General features: G+C 36.9%; 1 protein-coding gene across 1 annotated transcript; it reads left to right on the forward strand.

The window, feature by feature from the left end:
• The first annotated feature begins 321 nt into the window (after nt 1-321).
• LOC130562557 (uncharacterized) lies at nt 322-18408 on the forward strand. Its single transcript, XM_057347641.1, has 14 exons — nt 322-718; nt 855-922; nt 2098-2145; nt 2261-2525; nt 3481-3620; nt 3964-4115; nt 7453-7517; nt 7657-7721; nt 8939-8986; nt 9102-9366; nt 10524-10663; nt 17454-17536; nt 17891-17981; nt 18064-18408. Exons 2-14 carry the CDS (start codon nt 889-891, stop codon nt 18087-18089), a joined length of 1422 nt encoding a protein of 473 aa, XP_057203624.1. The 5' UTR covers nt 322-718; nt 855-888; the 3' UTR covers nt 18090-18408.
• Nucleotides 18409-19078: the final 670 nt, after the last annotated feature.

Consider the following 19078-nt stretch of genomic DNA (forward strand, 5'->3'; position numbering starts at 1 on the left):
AACATGACATAATCATATCAGTTGAAAATGTAAAATCTCTTTCAGCACTGTTGTTTCACAGATGCACAAGTGTTCTGAGTAAAATATAACTGCACCTGTTGAAAGACAGACGTTGTTTGATGAAAGTCAAGAGCCCTACTGAGATAAACTCTGATCACCATAATGGTGATGTCAAACCAACATGTTTTCAATAAAATATAAACTAGATCAAAACCCTGTTCATTCTCACTAAGATTTTTTATACACATATGAGATAAAGTGAAAGTGGTGTCTGTAATAAGTGAAAATGTTAATAGTGGTTGTGTTTAATTCTCCTCTAGTGAGATCTTGACATCATCAAGTTGACATGAATCTGTTCAGATGACTCTGAGTCAAGTTGAGTGAATTCAGTGTATCAGTGTGTGGGCCAGATATGGGCCGGGGACCCAGCCGCTACTGAGCCAGAAACTAACATGTTGTTGCCCACAAGTGAGCCAGAAGAACTTTGCTACTTGGGTGTCCACAAAACTAGACAACACCTGACAAGGAGGACAGGATCATGACCATTTGACCTGAAGGTTCTTAGAAAGAATTTGCTTTACAAAAGAGCAGTCTTGCTTTGCATACATTTAAACATGAGTTTGACAAAAATGTTTCCATTTGGTCGTCGATAGAAAACAGAACAGCTGAAAAAGAAACAGACTAGTGTGAGAAAGAGAAAAGAAGGGGGGAAAACAAGGTATGTTTTTTTTTCTTTTTAAATGCATACTTGTGAGAAAAGAAAATACCCAAATTGTAAATCAGTATTATAATATGTATATATCAGTCTATTAATATGTATAATTATATCTGTTCTGATATATATCAACTGAAAGAAGGAAGGAGCCGTGTTTAAGCTTAAGAAGTGAGATGTGGGTGTTCAGGTGTCTCTTTGTGCTTTACGGTAAGTGTCCTTAGGTTAAGTGTGCATTTTGTTAAAGAAATGCTCATTTCAAATGGCTCATAACTAGTTTCTCTGGCTAATTTACATGTCAAAATGACATTATTTTGGTAACTCCTGTTATTGGACATTGCAAATAAATTTCTATAATGGCACTGATAACTTGTCCTCATATTTTTGTTGGTAAACAATGTGAAAACAATTACCATCAATTAATTTCCCAATATAGTGGCAGCATGAAAAAATGAATTTTGGTACTATTTTAAACAAAGAAATTTTGACACAACATAATCTTTTCATGTTCAGTCATATATCTTAATCCATTCAAGCTGGGACTACATGAATAATTTGTGTTGCATGCTTTGCGTAAGACTGCATTTCGAGAGGATTTTTATTAATTATGTGTTGTTTTTCAATTATTTGTCTTTTTCAGTAAATCGAAACACTTGTTAGTGTTAAATGTTTCATTTTAAATGTTAAAGGAAAAACAGTGTGCACAAAATAGATAAATGGGCAAATATTAACTTTCATGTTTAATATATATTAAAGTGGCAGAAAAGGATAGTACATATAAACGAAGAAAAGCTTTAAATGACACAAGAGTATTCCATAACAATAGGTTCTAATCTACAGCAGAAGTAACTTTACCACATGGAGACACAGTTTTAAACTCTTGTTAAAAAGGCTTATTGCTTGGGGAAACGTTTCTTTTAAAATAGGGTTAGTTACCCCAAGCAAATATTGCCACATTATGCTGGGGTTTTTTGTCTTTGCTGTTGCTTCCATACAAATAAACCAGCGCAGATTATTTGTTGTGTATTGTCAGTTATGTTTAAGTCAGATATGTGTAGATGATGTAATGTGACATGCAAGACTAGTTTTAATGAATGCACCTCAGTCGTTTCCTGTACAGCGTTCAAAGCATCTACTGGCAGAGATCATAGCAGATCATTTTTGGAGCGGTCACTTGATTAAAAACAATTAATCTTTAACAGGCTTTACTGTATTTGTCTTTTTGTGACAGATCATAAATTAGCTGAAATTTGCCTCCTAATATACTGATTTCAAAAGATGTTGCTTTTGTTAAATGTTCTTGGCTTATAAATGACATGTTTGTTCACATTGGACAGTATTTAAATAAACAAACAAACATATCATTTGCCTTTTGCTTTCTTAAGGAGCAGGAGTTTACTTCACTACACAAGCCAGCACACCCCAGCAAGAAGGTAACAACTATAAACATCCTTTACTAGAACAACAACATATAAAGAAACAAATCTTAACATTTCAGTAAATATTCCTGATACATGGCAATTTTAAAATCTCTTAAACCCTTTCTAGAGAATTTGGCATTAAGGGGAAAGACTGTACAGTCATCCAATTATCATCCGTATGTGGCTGCATATGCCATTGACGGTCAGCCCTCAACCTTCTCAAGTACGGCGGCCTCCACTGACAACCCCTGGTGGAGGCTGGACCTTCTGGATTCTTACCACATTGCTGAAATTGTCATCACTAACAGAGTTTCGTGCTGTGGCGAACGCCTCAATGGAGCAGAAATTCATATTGGAAATTCTCTGGAAAACAACGGCAACAATAATCCTAGGTTTGGTTATTCATGCAACTTTGTATTGATAGTTATTGATGAAGGATAAAGGGTATTAAATTAAGCAGACGTTCAGAACCATGGTGTATGTGGGTGGGACAGGACCCACTCACTTGTACTGTCTCTAGTTTAGTGCAGAGCGTCTGTCAAATCCATTCCACTTGAGGAGTAACTAAAAAATAAAAATTACAGCCTTGACTTCGATGCTGCTGCCTCATTAAATCCATTCCATCTGGCTCATTCAGAGTCCATGTAAATTAAACCCCTTTTCGTTTCAACACAGCAAGGTAACCTATAGTTGTACATTATACAATAATAATAGAGTGTAAATGATTATATTTATTCAAGTTATTAAATGGATACCAACTAATTGTTGAACAATAAAGACCTCCACTAACCATACACTTTATTATTAAACATCTATTCAAATCAAATATTTTCTTTTTTTGTTGAATAAATGCCTATATGATGTGATATGTGAAAATGCAGAAGAGCCAGTTCGGCAAAAGGCGGATTCGAACTTGCGTCGATAGCACCAAAACTATTTGTCACATCTCTTTTTACTAAACCACTGAAGCTGCATGTAAAGTGGTGTCATTTTTTACACTCAATTGTTTTTTTCTGGAGAGGACCCCCATTTGTATCCATTTTGTGCTTCCGGCGCCCATGTGTAGATCCCAGTTTAATTTTTGACTTGTGCCATGCCACTCAATTAAAGAAGTCTAGTTGTTTTGTAAAATTAAAATGATTAATTAAATGTAACCTATTTTTAAAGGTTTGAAGTAGTATGCTATATAATTAATTATTACTATAAACATTGATTTATATAGGTTTATGCCTAATCTATGTACTGTAGGCTCAACCAATCCGTAATGTTTATGTTGCTTTACGAAAAAGTGTAAGGAAAAAGTAAAAAACAATGCAAAACACTAAAGACTGCATATTCTTTTTTTAGATGTGCTGTGCTGGGTGCTGTGGTAACGGCCCAGTCCGTGTCTTTGTTCTGTGGTGAAATGAGAGGGCGATATGTGAATGTCATTATACCTGGAAGTCAGAAAATTCTCTCTTTGGCTGAAGTGCAGGTGTATAAAAAAGGTAATTCTTGCGAAACCAGTTTCTAATTACCAGGATAAAGTCTGGTCCATTTGCACCCAAGACATGAACTCCCTCAAAATGCTAGGGTTTTTCATCATGGTTGGGTCAAATATAAACATTTTCTAGGTTCATTTAAACCAACACTGGGCCACAGATCTCCACACCATTAAGCCATTCTATGGATGCTACACTGTTAAATACTAAAAAAGCGTGCTATGGCATTTTAACACACAGTTTTTATGAGTCTTATGAGTAAAAACTGTTGTTAAAAAACACAATCTGTGCTAAACTGAACACATCTCTGTGTCTAGTTAAATTAATCTGAGGGGGAGTCTCATGCCAGGCCCCCCTTCTGCGCCCCCAGTGGAAGCTTCTGCCAACCCCACCTCCTCAGGTGATTTGGGCAGTGGAAAACCAAATGGTTCTTCCACCTCATCTTCTCTTATTTCTGTCCAACCGCTTCCTGCCAGCACATCGATTCAGAACACTTGGTACGTAGAGAGAATGATCCCTCTGATTATTTTGCAGAGTGGAAATTTCAGCCAAACTTACCTTAGTATGTAAATAATATATAGAGGGGAATTCAGTTCTCCTCCGATCCTCCTTGATTCAATGGCGTATTGCAAACTGTGGTAAAAGAAGAATAGCACCTTGTGTTGAACCAGAGAAAGAGGCTATAGAGTATTTTCCCCTTTCCCAGAGAGTTTTGGTGAGAACCCCCTAAGAAATGTTTTGTTCCGAGAACGTTCTCAGACCGTCGCTGCTGGTGTGAAATATTCCCAGAACATTCCGATATGGTCACGATGTGGAATTTTTTAATGGGTGTTGGGACGAAGGTGTACCTTCACAGAACATCCGGGATGTAGGGGACTCCCAGACAGCAAGCTAACAGGTACAAACCATTGAATCAATGTTAAAAATGGTTGATTTGTCAATGTTAATTAATGCTTTTAATGGTGAAATAATTTTGAATTTCAATAAACCACCATTACTGTGATAAGTGTTTGCTTTAGTTGGGCTCTTGACTCTGGATTTTTATTATATCAAATCTATTTCTTCCTTCAATGCGTGTAATGTGTTTCTGTAAGCAAGTTTAAGTTGTAATATTTGCTATTTGTGATATATACAATAAAAAATTAAGGTGCCTAAAGTAATACTGAGATTCATGGTTAATGTAAAAAAAAATGTAAAAAGTACTGCGATAAAATAAGCAAAATTACTGACACACTCAGGCATCGACAGTCATCACACAAAACTCGTCAATGGTGACAATCAACAAAAGAAAGCTTCATGCTGCAATGCATGCTGGGTAACATCATAGTACACAACTCATTCTTTGACTCCCAGCATGCATTGCAGTTTATCTGCATTATTTTGATGATCGTCACCATTGTTGTGATGAGTGTTGATGTCTAAGTGTGTCAGTAATTTTTGTTTTGTTCATTGTGTCGTTTGTCATGAATCTCAAGATTAATTAAAGTAATCTCTTAACTTTATTATTGCACTTATCATGAAAAAGCAAACATTTCTTTCTTTGCCAATGCAAAAGTGTTCTTACTGAAACGCCACGACATGCATCAAAAGAGAGATTGACACGATTTATGTCAAGATTGAAGAGCTCAACTAAAGCAAACACTGATCACAATAATGGTGGTTTGATTAAATTTCCTTTTTTTAATATTAATTGCAGGTATAAATGTGATATTGATTGTCAATTTGTCATTTAAAAATAAAAAAATTATATGCCTGGGACCTGACAGTTACATTGCAAGACGGTAAGGCATAAAATGACCAAAAGGACAAATAAATAACATAACTGGTTGTCATTAGCTGGCAGGCAACATTGTAGTTTGGTCCCCTGAAGGTCCTGCAAATGTAATGAGAATGTCCTATAGTAAAGGCCCCCCATACGTTAGAGAACATCCTGAATGTTCTGTGAAGGTCCACCAAATAACGTCCCCACACCATTTAAAAAACTCCACATCGTGACCACCTCGGAACGTTCTGGGAATGTATTCAACACCAGCAGGGACATTCTGAGAACATTCTTGGAACAAAACATTTCTTAGGGGTATCAGTCTTTTACAGATGATACTTTATAGCCCTGAATAAAGACAGGGACTTCGTCCGATTTTAGATCTGTGTCATTTAAATCAACCTCCAAGGAGAAACAGATTCAAGATACTGACACTTTGGAGAACTGTCCCTTTAAATTTTGAGCACAGAACATACAGGGACCAATCATACAAAGGTTGTAGAATCTATTGGTCAATGCATTTAACTATTTGCAAAGATTTTTATTTGAACCACAAACTATAAACAACCTTTTAAAGCCTCACAAAGCCCAAGAGGAAGATTGAATCTTTTTTTAGTTAGTGTATTTACTTGATAACAATTAAATTAATTTACAATATGCACACAATTATTCTTAACCTTCTCCCAAATAAAATACTGAATTGACAGATAATTATAAATTACATATTTTTCAAATAAATCAGCATTTTGTCGTTTGCATCACTGAATACTGTCGGTTGTTCAACATTTTTATTGTTAAACGCTAAACAGTAATGTTTTTAGTCACTAACAGTATATTGTGTGCTGCACAGCACTCTTTTAACTTTAAAACTGAAGCGTCTCCTGCTGAACTACAGCTGAAGACGTGACAGTAGCTCTGTCTTCTTTGATTTGATTGGTCACTGCTCGGCTCTGTAACCAGTAATTCCCGCCTCCTTCCATTTGATTGGCCACCTCACTTATTTTGATATTTCAATGTTGCGTTTAGTCAGTATTTTCACAAATTTTAACACACACCACGGAAAAAATAGTGGGTACGGCCCTGCACGAGAAAATTGATGCAATCAGACTATTAATCTCAAGAATGGTAAGAAAAATAACATCATGCTGCAGTGCATGCTGGGTAACCTCATAGCACGCAACTCATCCATGACTCCCAGCATGCACTGCAGCATGTATACATTTTGCACCAGAACTTTACTATTGTCACCATAGTTGAGGTTTGTATAATGAGTGCTGATGTCTCTCTTCCTTGAGAAATGAATCTGTTCACCTGCTCTGAGTGTTAATACAGTGCATGGCATGTCATGTCATGAACTACGTTTGTTTCACACACACAAAAAAAGCTTTCACAAGCCATTTTCATCTCAACACCACAGCTTTACAACATGACATAATCATATCAGTTGAAAATGTAAAATCTCTTTCAGCACTGTTGTTTCACAGATGCACAAGTGTTCTGAGTAAAATATAACTGCACCTGTTGAAAGACAGACGTTGTTTGATGAAAGTCAAGAGCCCTACTGAGATAAACTCTGATCACCATAATGGTGATGTCAAACCAACATGTTTTCAATAAAATATAAACTAGATCAAAACCCTGTTCATTCTCACTAAGATTTTTTATACACATATGAGATAAAGTGAAAGTGGTGTCTGTAATAAGTGAAAATGTTAATAGTGGTTGTGTTTAATTCTCCTCTAGTGAGATCTTGACATCATCAAGTTGACATGAATCTGTTCAGATGACTCTGAGTCAAGTTGAGTGAATTCAGTGTATCAGTGTGTGGGCCAGATATGGGCCGGGGACCCAGCCGCTACTGAGCCAGAAACTAACATGTTGTTGCCCACAAGTGAGCCAGAAGAACTTTGCTACTTGGGTGTCCACAAAACTAGACAACACCTGACAAGGAGGACAGGATCATGACCATTTGACCTGAAGGTTCTTAGAAAGAATTTGCTTTACAAAAGAGCAGTCTTGCTTTGCATACATTTAAACATGAGTTTGACAAAAATGTTTCCATTTGGTCGTCGATAGAAAACAGAACAGCTGAAAAAGAAACAGACTAGTGTGAGAAAGAGAAAAGAAGGGGGGAAAACAAGGTATGTTTTTTTTTCTTTTTAAATGCATACTTGTGAGAAAAGAAAATACCCAAATTGTAAATCAGTATTATAATATGTATATATCAGTCTATTAATATGTATAATTATATCTGTTCTGATATATATCAACTGAAAGAAGGAAGGAGCCGTGTTTAAGCTTAAGAAGTGAGATGTGGGTGTTCAGGTGTCTCTTTGTGCTTTACGGTAAGTGTCCTTAGGTTAAGTGTGCATTTTGTTAAAGAAATGCTCATTTCAAATGGCTCATAACTAGTTTCTCTGGCTAATTTACATGTCAAAATGACATTATTTTGGTAACTCCTGTTATTGGACATTGCAAATAAATTTCTATAATGGCACTGATAACTTGTCCTCATATTTTTGTTGGTAAACAATGTGAAAACAATTACCATCAATTAATTTCCCAATATAGTGGCAGCATGAAAAAATGAATTTTGGTACTATTTTAAACAAAGAAATTTTGACACAACATAATCTTTTCATGTTCAGTCATATATCTTAATCCATTCAAGCTGGGACTACATGAATAATTTGTGTTGCATGCTTTGCGTAAATGCATTTTCAAGAGGATTTTTATTAATTATGTGTTTGTTTTTCAATTATTCGTCTTTTTCAGTAAATCGAAACACTTGTTAGTGTTAAATGTTTTCATTTTTAAATGTTAAAGGAGACACAGTGTGCACAAAATAGGATAAATGGACAAATTTAACTTTCATGTTTTAATATATATTAAAGTCGCAGAAAGGATAGTACATATAAATGAAGAAAAGCTTTAAAATGACACAAGAGTATTCCATAACAATAGGTTCTAATCTATAGCAGAAGTAACTTTACCACATGGAGACACAGTTTTAAACTCTTGTTAAAAAGGCTTATTGCTTGGGGAAACGTTTCTTTTAAAATAGGGTTAGTTACCCCAAGCAAATATTGCCTCATGTTGCCCAAAGCAAATATTGCCACATTATGATGGGTTTTTTTATCTTTGCTGTTGCTTCCATACAAATAAACCAGCGCAGATTATTTGTTGTGTATTGTCAGTTATGTTTAAGTCAGATATGTGCAGATGAGTAATGTGACATGCAAGACTAGTTTTAGTGAATGCACCTCAGTCGTTTCCTGTACAGCGTTCAAGCATCTACTGGCAGAGATCATAGCAGATCATTTTTGGAGCGGTCACTTGATTAAAAACAATTAATCTTTAACAGGCTTTACTGTATTTGTCTTTTTGTGACAGATCATAAATTAGCTGAAATTTGCCTCCTAATATATTTTACAAGTGTATACTGATTTCAAAAGATGTTGCTTTTGTTAAATGTTCTTGGCTTATAAATGACATGTTTGTTCACATTGGACAGTATTTAAATAAACAAACAAACATATCATTTGCCTTTTGCTTTCTTAAGGAGCAGGAGTTTACTTCACTACACAAGCCAGCACACCCCAGCAAGAAGGTAACACCTATAAACATCCTTTACTAGAACAACAACATATAAAGAAACAAATCTTAACATTTCAGTAAATATTCCTGATACATGGCGATTTTAAAATCTCTTAAACCTTTTCTAGAGAATTTGGCATTAAGGGGAAAGACTGTACAGTCATCCAATTATCATCCGTATGTGGCTGCATATGCCATTGACGGTCAGCCCTCAACCTTCTCAAGTACGGCGGCCTCCACTGACAACCCCTGGTGGAGGCTGGACCTTCTGGATTCTTACCACATTGCTGAAATTGTCATCACTAACAGAGTTTCGTGCTGTGGCGAACGCCTCAATGGAGCAGAAATTCATATTGGAAATTCTCTGGAAAACAACGGCAACAATAATCCTAGGTTTGGTTATTCATGCAACTTTGTATTGATAGTTATTGATGAAGGATAAAGGGTATTAAATTAAGCAGACGTTCAGAACCATGGTGTATGTGGGTGGGACAGGACCCACTCACTTGTACTGTCTCTAGTTTAGTGCAGAGCGTCTGTCAAATCCATTCCACTTGAGGAGTAACTAAAAAATAAAAATTACAGCCTTGACTTCGATGCTGCTGCCTCATTAAATCCATTCCATCTGGCTCATTCAGAGTCCATGTAAATTAAACCCCTTTTCGTTTCAACACAGCAAGGTAACCTATAGTTGTACATTATACAATAATAATAGAGTGTAAATGATTATATTTATTCAAGTTATTTAATGGATACCAACTAATTGTTGAACAATAAAGACCTCCACTAACCATACACTTTATTATTAAACATCTATTCAAATCAAATATTTTCTTTTTTTTTAATAAATGCCTATATGATGTGATATGTGAAAATGCAGAAGAGCCAGTTCGGCAAAAGGCGGATTCGAACTTGCGTCGATAGCGCCAAAACTATTTGTCACATCTTTTTTTACTAAACCACTGAAGCTGCATGTAAAGTGGTGTCATTTTTTACACTCAATTGTTTTTTTCTGGAGAGGACCCCCATTTGTATCCATTTTGTGCTTCCGGCGCCCATGTGTAGATCCCAGTTTAATTTTTGACTTGTGCCATGCCACTCAATTAAAGAAGTCTAGTTGTCTTGTAAAATTAAAATGATGAATTAAATGTAACCTATTTTTAAAGGTTTGAAGTAGTATGCAATATTTAATAATTATTACTATAAACATTGATTTATATAGGTTTATGCCTAATCTATGTACTGTAGGCTCAACCAATCCATAAATAAATAAAATAAATTTATTTATTTATTCATTTATTTATTAGATATTATTTATTATAATGATCTTGCTTGGTCTATAAACACCATGCACTGTGCTGTGTTTTACCTTTCTGTGTTTTTCTTATTTGCTCCTGTAAAGCTGCTTTGGAACAATGCACATTGTGAAAAGCGCTATATAAATAAAATTGAATTGAATTGAATTGAATGTTTATGTTGCTTTACGAAAAAGTGTAAGGAAAAAGGAAAAAACAATGCAAAACACTAAAGACTGCATATTCTTTTTTTAGATGTGCTGTGCTGGGTGCTGTGGTAACGGCCCAGTCTGTGTCTTTGTTCTGTGGTGGAATGAGAGGGCGATATGTGAATGTCATTATACCTGGAAGTCAGAAAATTCTCTCTTTGGCTGAAGTGCAGGTGTATAAAAAAGGTAATTCTTGCGAAACCAGTTTCTAATTACCAGGATAAAGTCTGGTCCATTTGCACCCAAGACATGAACTCCCTCAAAATGCTAGGGCTTTTCATCATGGTTGGGTCAAATATAAACATTTTCTAGGTTCATTTAAACAAACACTGGGCCACAGATCTCCGCACCATTAAGCCATTCTATGGATGCTACACTGTTAAATACTAAAAAAGCGTGCTATGGCATTTTAACACACAGTTTTTATGAGTCTTATGAGTAAAAACTGTTGTTAAAAAACACAATCTGTGCTAAACTGAACACATCTCTGTGTCTAGTTAAATTAATCTGAGGGGGAGTCTCATGCCAGGCCCCCCTTCTGCGCCCCCAGTGGAAGCTTCTGCCAACCCCACCTCCTCAGGTGATTTGGGCAGTGGAAAACCCAATGGTTCTTCCACCTCATCTTCTCTTATTTCTGTCCAACCGCTTCCTGCCAGCACATCGATTCAGAACACTTGGTAGGTAGAGAGAATGATCCCTCTGATTATTTTGCAGAGTGGAAATTTCAGCCAAACTTACCTTAGTATGTAAATAATATATAGAGGGGAATTCAGTTCTCCTCCAATCCTCCTTGATTCAATGGCGTATTGCAAACTGTGGTAAACGAAGAATAGCACCTTGTGTTGAACCAGAGAAAGAGGCTATAGAGTATTTTCCCCTTTCCCAGAGAGTTTGGTGAGAACCCCCTAAGAAATGTTTTGTTCCGAGAACGTTCTCAGAACGTCGCTGCTGGTGTTGAATACATTCCCAGAACATTCCGAGGTGGTCACGATGTGGAGTTTTTTAAATGGTGTGGGGACGTTATTTGGTGGACCTTCACAGAACATTCAGGATGTAGGGGACTCCCAGACAGCAAGCCAACAGGTACAAACCATTGAATCAATGTTAAAAATGGTTGATTTGTCAATGTTAATTAATGCTTTTAATGATGAAATAATTTTGAATTTCAATAAACCACCATTACTGTGATAAGTGTTTGCTTTAGTTGGGCTCTTGACTCTGGATTTTTATTACATCAAATCTATTTCTTCCTTCAATGCGTGCAATGTGTTTCTGTAAGCAAGTTTAAGTTGTAATATTTGCTATTTGTGATATATACAATAAAAAATTAAGGTGCCTAAAGTAATACTGAGATTCATATTTTCTTTAATTGTAAAAAAAATGTAAAGTACTGTACAAAATAACAAAATTACTGACACACTAAGGCATCACAGTCATCACACAAAACTGCAATGGTGACAATCAACAAAAGAAACTTCATGCTGCAATGCATGCTGGGTAACATCATAGTACAAACTCATTCATGACTCCCAGCATGCATTGCAGTTATCTGCATTAGTTTGAGATTGTCACCATTGTTGAGATTTGTTGATGAGTGTTGATGTCTAAGTGTGTAAGTAATTTTTGTTTTGTTATTGTGTCGTTTTTTTAAGTTTTCGTCTATGTCATGAAATCATGAACTCAAGATTAATTAAAGTCATCTCTTAACTTTATTATTGCACATATCATGAAAAGCAAACATCTCTTTCTTTGCCAATGCAAAAGTGTTCTTACTGAAACGCCACACATGCATCAAAAGAGAGATTGACACGAATGTCAAGATTGAAGAGCTCAACTAAAGCAAACACTGATCACAATAATGGTGGTTTGATTAAATTTCTTTTTTTAAATTAATTGCAGGTTAAAGTGATATTGATTGTCAATTTGTCATTTAAAAATAAAAAATTAATGCCTGGGACATGACAGTTACATTGCAAGACGTAAGTCATAAAATACCAAAAGGACAAATAAATAACATAACTGGTTGTCATTGTGGCAGGCAACATTGTAGTTTGGTCCCCTGAAGGTCCTGCAAATGTAATGAGAATGTCCTATAGTAAAGGTCCCCCATACGTTCAGAGAATCCTGAATGTTCTGTGAAGGTCCACCAAATAACGTCCCCACACCTTTAAAAAACTCCACATCGTGACCACTCGGAACGTTCTGGGAATGTATTCAACACCGCAGGGACTTCTGAGAACATTCTTGGAACAAAACATTTCTTAGGGGTATCAGTCTTTTACAGATGATACTTTATAGCCTGAATAAAGACAGGGACTTCGTCCATTTTAGATCTGTGTCATTTAAATCAACCTCCAAGGAGAAACAGATTCAAGATACTGACACCAGGCCGGACCAAGCCTTTACGGGCCCCCTTGGGGCAGATAATTATAAATTACATATTTTTAATCTAAATCAGTCATTTTGTCGTTTGCATCACTGAATACTGTCGGTTGTTCAACATTTCTATTGTTAAACGCTAAACAGTAATGTTTTAGTCAACTAACAGTACAGTGAGGGAAATAAGTATTTGATCCCCTGCTGATTTTGTAAGTTTGCCTACTTACAAACAAATGAAGGGTCTATAATTTTTATGGTGGGTTTATTTTAACTGATAGACACAGAATATTTAAAAAAATCAGGGGAAAAAAATGTTATATAAAGGTTATAAATTGATTTGCATTTCAGTCAGTGAAATAAGTATTTGATCCCCAAGCAAAACATAACTTTGTACTTTGTGGAGAAACCCTTGTTGGCAAGCACAGAGGTCAGACATTTCTGATAGTTGGTCACCAGGTTTGCACATGTGTCCGGATACATTTAGTCCACTCCTCTGTCAATCTTTAAGGTTTCTTGGCTGTCGCTCAGCAAATTGGAGTTTTAGCCTCCTTCACAGAGGTTCTATAGGACTAGGGTCTAGAGACTGGCTAGGACATTTAATGTGCTTCTCCTTAAGCCACTATTTGGTTGTCTTGGCAATATGTTTTGCGTCTTTGTCATGTTAAAGGCTCATCCATGACCCATCTTCAGTGACCTAGTTAAGGGGAGGAGGTTCTCGTCCAAGATTTTACGGTACATGGGCCCGTCCCTCAGCCCCTCAATGCGGTGAAGTCATCCTGTATACCTGTAGCAGAGAAAAAGCCCTAAAGCAGAATGTTTCCAACACTGTGCTTCTCTGTAGACATGATGTTCTTGGGCTCATAGTCAGCATTTCTCTCCCTCCAAACACAGGAGTCCATTTTGGTCTCACAGCAGTGCCAGCACTTTCGCCAAAGCCTTTTCTGAATCATTTTTATGTTCATTGTCAAACTTAAGACGAGCCAGGCGGGCCTTCTTGGGCAGGAGGACCTTGCGGGTGCTTCAGGATTTCAGTCTACTGTGGCATAGCGTGTTACCAATGTGTTACCAATGTTTTGCTTGCTAACTGTGTTCCCAACTGTCTTGAAATCATTAACAGGCTTCTTCCGTGTAGTTCTGGGCTGATCTTTAACATTTCTCATGATCATCTTTACCCCATTGGGGAAATATTGCAGGGAGCTCCAGAACAAGGGCATTTGATAGTTATTTTGTATATCTTCTATTTCCAAATAATCACACCAACAGTTGTCTCCTTCTCACCAAGCTTCTGTCTGTAGCCTATTCAAGGTTTGTGCAGGTCTCCAATCTTGTCGCTGACATCCTTTAAAACCTATTTGGTCTGGACCATGGTGTTGGAGAGGTTGAACTGGAAGATACAGATTCTGTTGGCAGGCATCTTTTATATACATAACAAGCTGATTTAGGAGTACTTTCTTAAAGTGACAGGACTAATCTGTGGTCCATATAGGCACATAACCAATCTGTGGAGCCAGAATTCTTGCTAGTTGGTAGGGGATCAAATACTTATTTCACTGACTGAAATGCAAATCAATTTATAACCTTTATATAACATTTTTTCCCCTGATTTTTTTTAATATTCTGTGTCTATCAGTTAAAATAAACCCACCATAAAAATTATAGACCCTTCATTTGTTTGTAAGTAGGCAAACTTACAAAATCAGCAGGGGATCAAATACTTATTTCCCTCACTGTATATTGTGTGCTGCACAGCACTCTTTCAACTTTAAAACTGAAGCGTCTCTGCTGAACTACAGCTGAAGACGTGACAGTAGCTCCGTCTTCTTTGATTTGATTGGTCACTGCTCGGCTCTGTAACCAGTAATCCCGCCTCCTTCATTTGATTGGCCACCTCACTTATTTGATATCAATGTTGCGTTTAGTCAGTAATTTCACAAATTTTAAACACACCACGAAAAAATAGTGGGTAGGCCCTGCACGAGAAAATTGATGGTGTCGTGAATACAGTATCACAAAAAAAACCTGNTAATTTTGTGTGCTCTTGGGGGCCCCCAAGTGGGGGCGAGGCCGTAAGCAGCAGCTTAGTTCGCTTATAGGAAGGACTGGCTCTGGCTGACACTCAAGCTTAGTAGATCTAAATGGATATTATGCTCTGAGGACTTCTAACTCACCTTGCATGGAAAAGATTCAGCTTTCTCACCAACACTTGGGGTGTGTGACACAGTTGCCATTGCAGGGCAGTCAAAATGGACGCCTCCCTCACAGGTTGGGGTTCTTGATGACCGTCCAGCTCGTGGTCTGCGAGATGGCTCTCATCTCTCCTGGCACATACACTCTTAAAAAAGGTGCTTTAAAATGTTCTTCACAGCAATGCCATAGATGAACCATTTTTTGTTTGCCATAGAACAATTTACTCAGAGATTCTTATAAGAACCATTTTCTTCTTTTTTATAATCCAAAGAACCACTACAAATACACAAATAGAAAGGTTCTTCGGATGTTAAAGATTCTTTATGGAACTGTTTAGCCAAAATGGTTCTTCTAAGGCATCATGAAGTTGTGGGGATGGAACATTGTACCAGAAAGGTTCTTAGGATGTTAAAAATTCTTTATTGAACTGTTTTGCCAAAATGGTTCTTCTATGGCATCATGACTTTGTGGGGATGAGAACATTATACCAGATGCAATGAGACATTTTAAACACCAAACTGAAACATATAGGCAGAATGGTTGAACAAATAAGAACATTAAAGTTTCTAAATGAATGCCTAGTCAAAGTCTACATTCAAATCTAATGGAAACTCTGCCAACAGACTTGAATCGTGCAGTAAATGAAAACAAACATCACTCTCTTGGAACAGCTCTGGAACAAATCATGCAGTAAATGAAAACAAACATAACTGTCTTGGAACAGCTCTGGAACAAAATTTCCTGTATAATTTCTGTAAATAACTACAGGAATAATACCAGAAGAATTTATTTACAGTTACAAATCTATGCAGTTATCATGATGGCCTGTGTCTTTGAGTATTCACACATGTTCACTTTAAATAAACATCCCACCTAACAAAAAGTTGTTGAAAAGACATTGAAAAGATATCTTTGCCAGACATAAACAGCATAAAGATTTGGTTTAAAAGTGAAGGGTGAAAATATTGTCCAGGCCGTATTGTCCATATTGTCTTATTTACATTTACATTTAGCAGATGCTTTATATCCAAAGTGACTTACAGAGAGTTCAGGGAGCAATAAGCGATATGTCATACAGGAGCAATAATACAATAGGTGCTAATAAAAAGTTACTAGTTTCAGCAAAAGCTAGACCACTACCTGTTGAGAGAAAGAGAAATGGTTAGTGGGTTTTTTTCTCATTTGTCAAGTATTCACAGAAGAGATGGGTTTTAAGTAGTTATTTAAATGTAATACAGACTTCAACCGGTAGCCAGTGGAGAGAGATAAAAAGAGGTGTTACATGATCCCTTTTGGGCTGTTGGAAGACGAGGCGTGCTGCTGCGTTCTGAACCAGCTGGAGTGGTTTGATAGCCTTTGCAGGAAGACCAGCAAGGAGAGCATTGCAGTAGTCCAACCTTGAGATTACAGGACCTGGACAAGGAGTTATGCCGCATGCTCAGTGAGATAGGGTCTAACCTTTCTAATGTTGAACAAGGCATATCGGCATGGCCGTGTGTTGTGTTTGCAATGTGATCATTGAAGGACAGCTGTTCATCAAATATGACTCCAAGGTTCCTGGCTGTTTTGGAAGGAGTGATTGTGGTATTGCCAAGTTGGATGGTGAGATAATGTTAAACAGTGGAGTGTGCCGGAAACACGAGTAGTTCTGTCTTGGCAGGGTTCAGCTGGAGGTGATGCTCTTTCATCCAAGCTGAGATGTCTTCTAGGCAGGCTGTAATGCGAGCTGCTACAGTGGTATCGTCTGGGTGAAACGAGATGTAGATATGGGTGTCGTCAGCACAACAGTGATACGAGAAGCTGTGTGCCCGTATGATGGGTCCCAAGGAAGTCATGTAGATGGAAAAGAGCAGCGGTCCAAGCACCAATCCCTGAAGGACCCCAGTGATCATGTGGTGAGCAGTGGACAGCGAGCCCCTCCATGACACCCTGAAGGATCTGCCGGAGAGGTAGGATTTGAACCAGCGGAGAGGAGAGCCTGAGATTCCTAGAGATGACAGGGTTGCTAGCAGTATCTGGTGATTGACAGTGTCAAATGCTGCAGATAGGTCTAGCAGAATCAGGACCGAGGATTTAGATTCCACCTTGGCTAGCCGCAGTGCTTCTGTGACTGATAGCAGTGCCGTGGTTTGTTTTGAAGCCAGACTGCTTGACATCCAGTAGTTTATTCTGGGATAGGTAGTAAGACTACTGGTTGAAACTGCCCTTTCAAGTGTTTTTGCAATAAATGGGAGGAGAGAGACAGGTCTGTAACTGTCGGCAGTAGAGGGGTATTTTAAAAGTAATTGTAACATGAATATGATCATAAAATGATAATATACCGAATGGTTGAAATTAGGTTAAAATCTGGTTGTTGAAAACAAGGGATTTTTACCTTTCTCTTTTCTACCTGTGTATTTGTGTTTTACAGTTCATCAAGCTGTTATGAGCTTGAAATTTAACTCGAGTCTCAATGTAGCTGATCCAGCAGAGAGCGGAAAACTTCTATATCAGGTATGACAGACATTTTAAGAGAACTTTAAAAGACATCTGTCTAAAGGACATACACGTCCATCACAGGGCTGACAAACACTGACTTTAGCATCTGCTAAATCTGAATCTGCTATAATTTCAATTCACCCGAGTTGTTATTGACCATTCTCCAGCTGTGTGTTGCAGTGTTGTTGCTTTTATTGTACACTGTATTTGCATTGAGGTCATCTACAGGGTTTTTACAGGCGATATTTGTCCCCTTCCTTTAATTGCTTAATAGAATATTTCATTACATCCGAGTCCTATTAACTTAGCTTAGACAAGCATATGACTCTCTGTATATTTTTTTACTGAAGCAGTATTATCTTTATTTAGATGACGACTGCTCTTATATCTAAAGGACACTCAAATTTCACCCTCACCTGGACAAAACTACCTCAGAAAGTGAAACCGAAATCAAAGCAGGGTAAGTAAATTTACACTGTAACTCTACATGAATAAAACCTACATTACGAAGTACAGTAAGTGTATATATGTTTTATTCACAGGTCCATGTATTAAGATCTACAAATGAATAAACAAATAAGCTTTGAAAGAAGAAGGAAATTAATGTGTTGTTCCATAGCTTGTTTACTTCTAGTTTTTAACAGATTGACATTATTGCTGCCATTGTTTTCCCCATCATTTTTAATGATTTGTAGTTGACAAATGTTGATGGGTTTGTGTGAGAAATTTTGCTCCAATGGGACCATCATAATAGGCAAACCAAGATTTGGACTTGGTCAGGTCCATAAATCATTATTGCTTTGGAGGAAAACTTAAGAAATAAATTCTGTAAAAAAAGAAATGTGAATAATAAAGAAAAAAAGTACTGTATGTATGTGTTGTACACAACACATTTTCTGTTGTTCCATACAAAGACAGAATAATAAAGGCAAAGACTATAATATATTTAAGATTATAAAGTTAGAAACTATGTTTAATTCAAGGTATAAAGTCCAAAAAGAAGAATGCCGCGCCATTCATTATTCTTAGGAGGAAATGAGAAGTGCTAAAGATACAAACTTTTAAAGGGTGAGACAAAAAATATTTTTCTTTTAAATATAGACTGTTTCATCAGACGCGTGTGCGCCTGACCCCCAGTTAACTTCCGGTTTGTGGCTAGTTTATATTTAATTTATGTTAATACTAATTTGTATGATTATTTTACTGTATAATGGTTGTATTAAATAAACAATTTGTTGAATTTTGTTGTATGTTCATTTCATTAAATAAACAACTTGTTGAATGGGTCCTGTAGTTCGGTCGCATTTAAACAAACCGTATAGTACATTGACATCTAGCGGTTGAACTTGGTATATTGGAGAGGCAAGTTCATCCAAGTAATGGTTCTTATCGGTTTCTTTTGATTGTTATCAGAATAATCAACAGGCACTCTATTGTTTGTGAATGTGTACCGGAAGTTCAGCTGGGCAGTAACGTTTGTTTATGTTGTTAAGATGAAACCATCTAACGTGTGAAATAGTGTTAATGAAAAACATATTTGTTTGACGCAAGAAACAT

This window comes from Triplophysa rosa, linkage group LG1 (genome assembly GCF_024868665.1).
Source record: "Triplophysa rosa linkage group LG1, Trosa_1v2, whole genome shotgun sequence".
In the NCBI taxonomy this organism is placed as follows: domain Eukaryota; kingdom Metazoa; phylum Chordata; class Actinopteri; order Cypriniformes; family Nemacheilidae; genus Triplophysa; species Triplophysa rosa.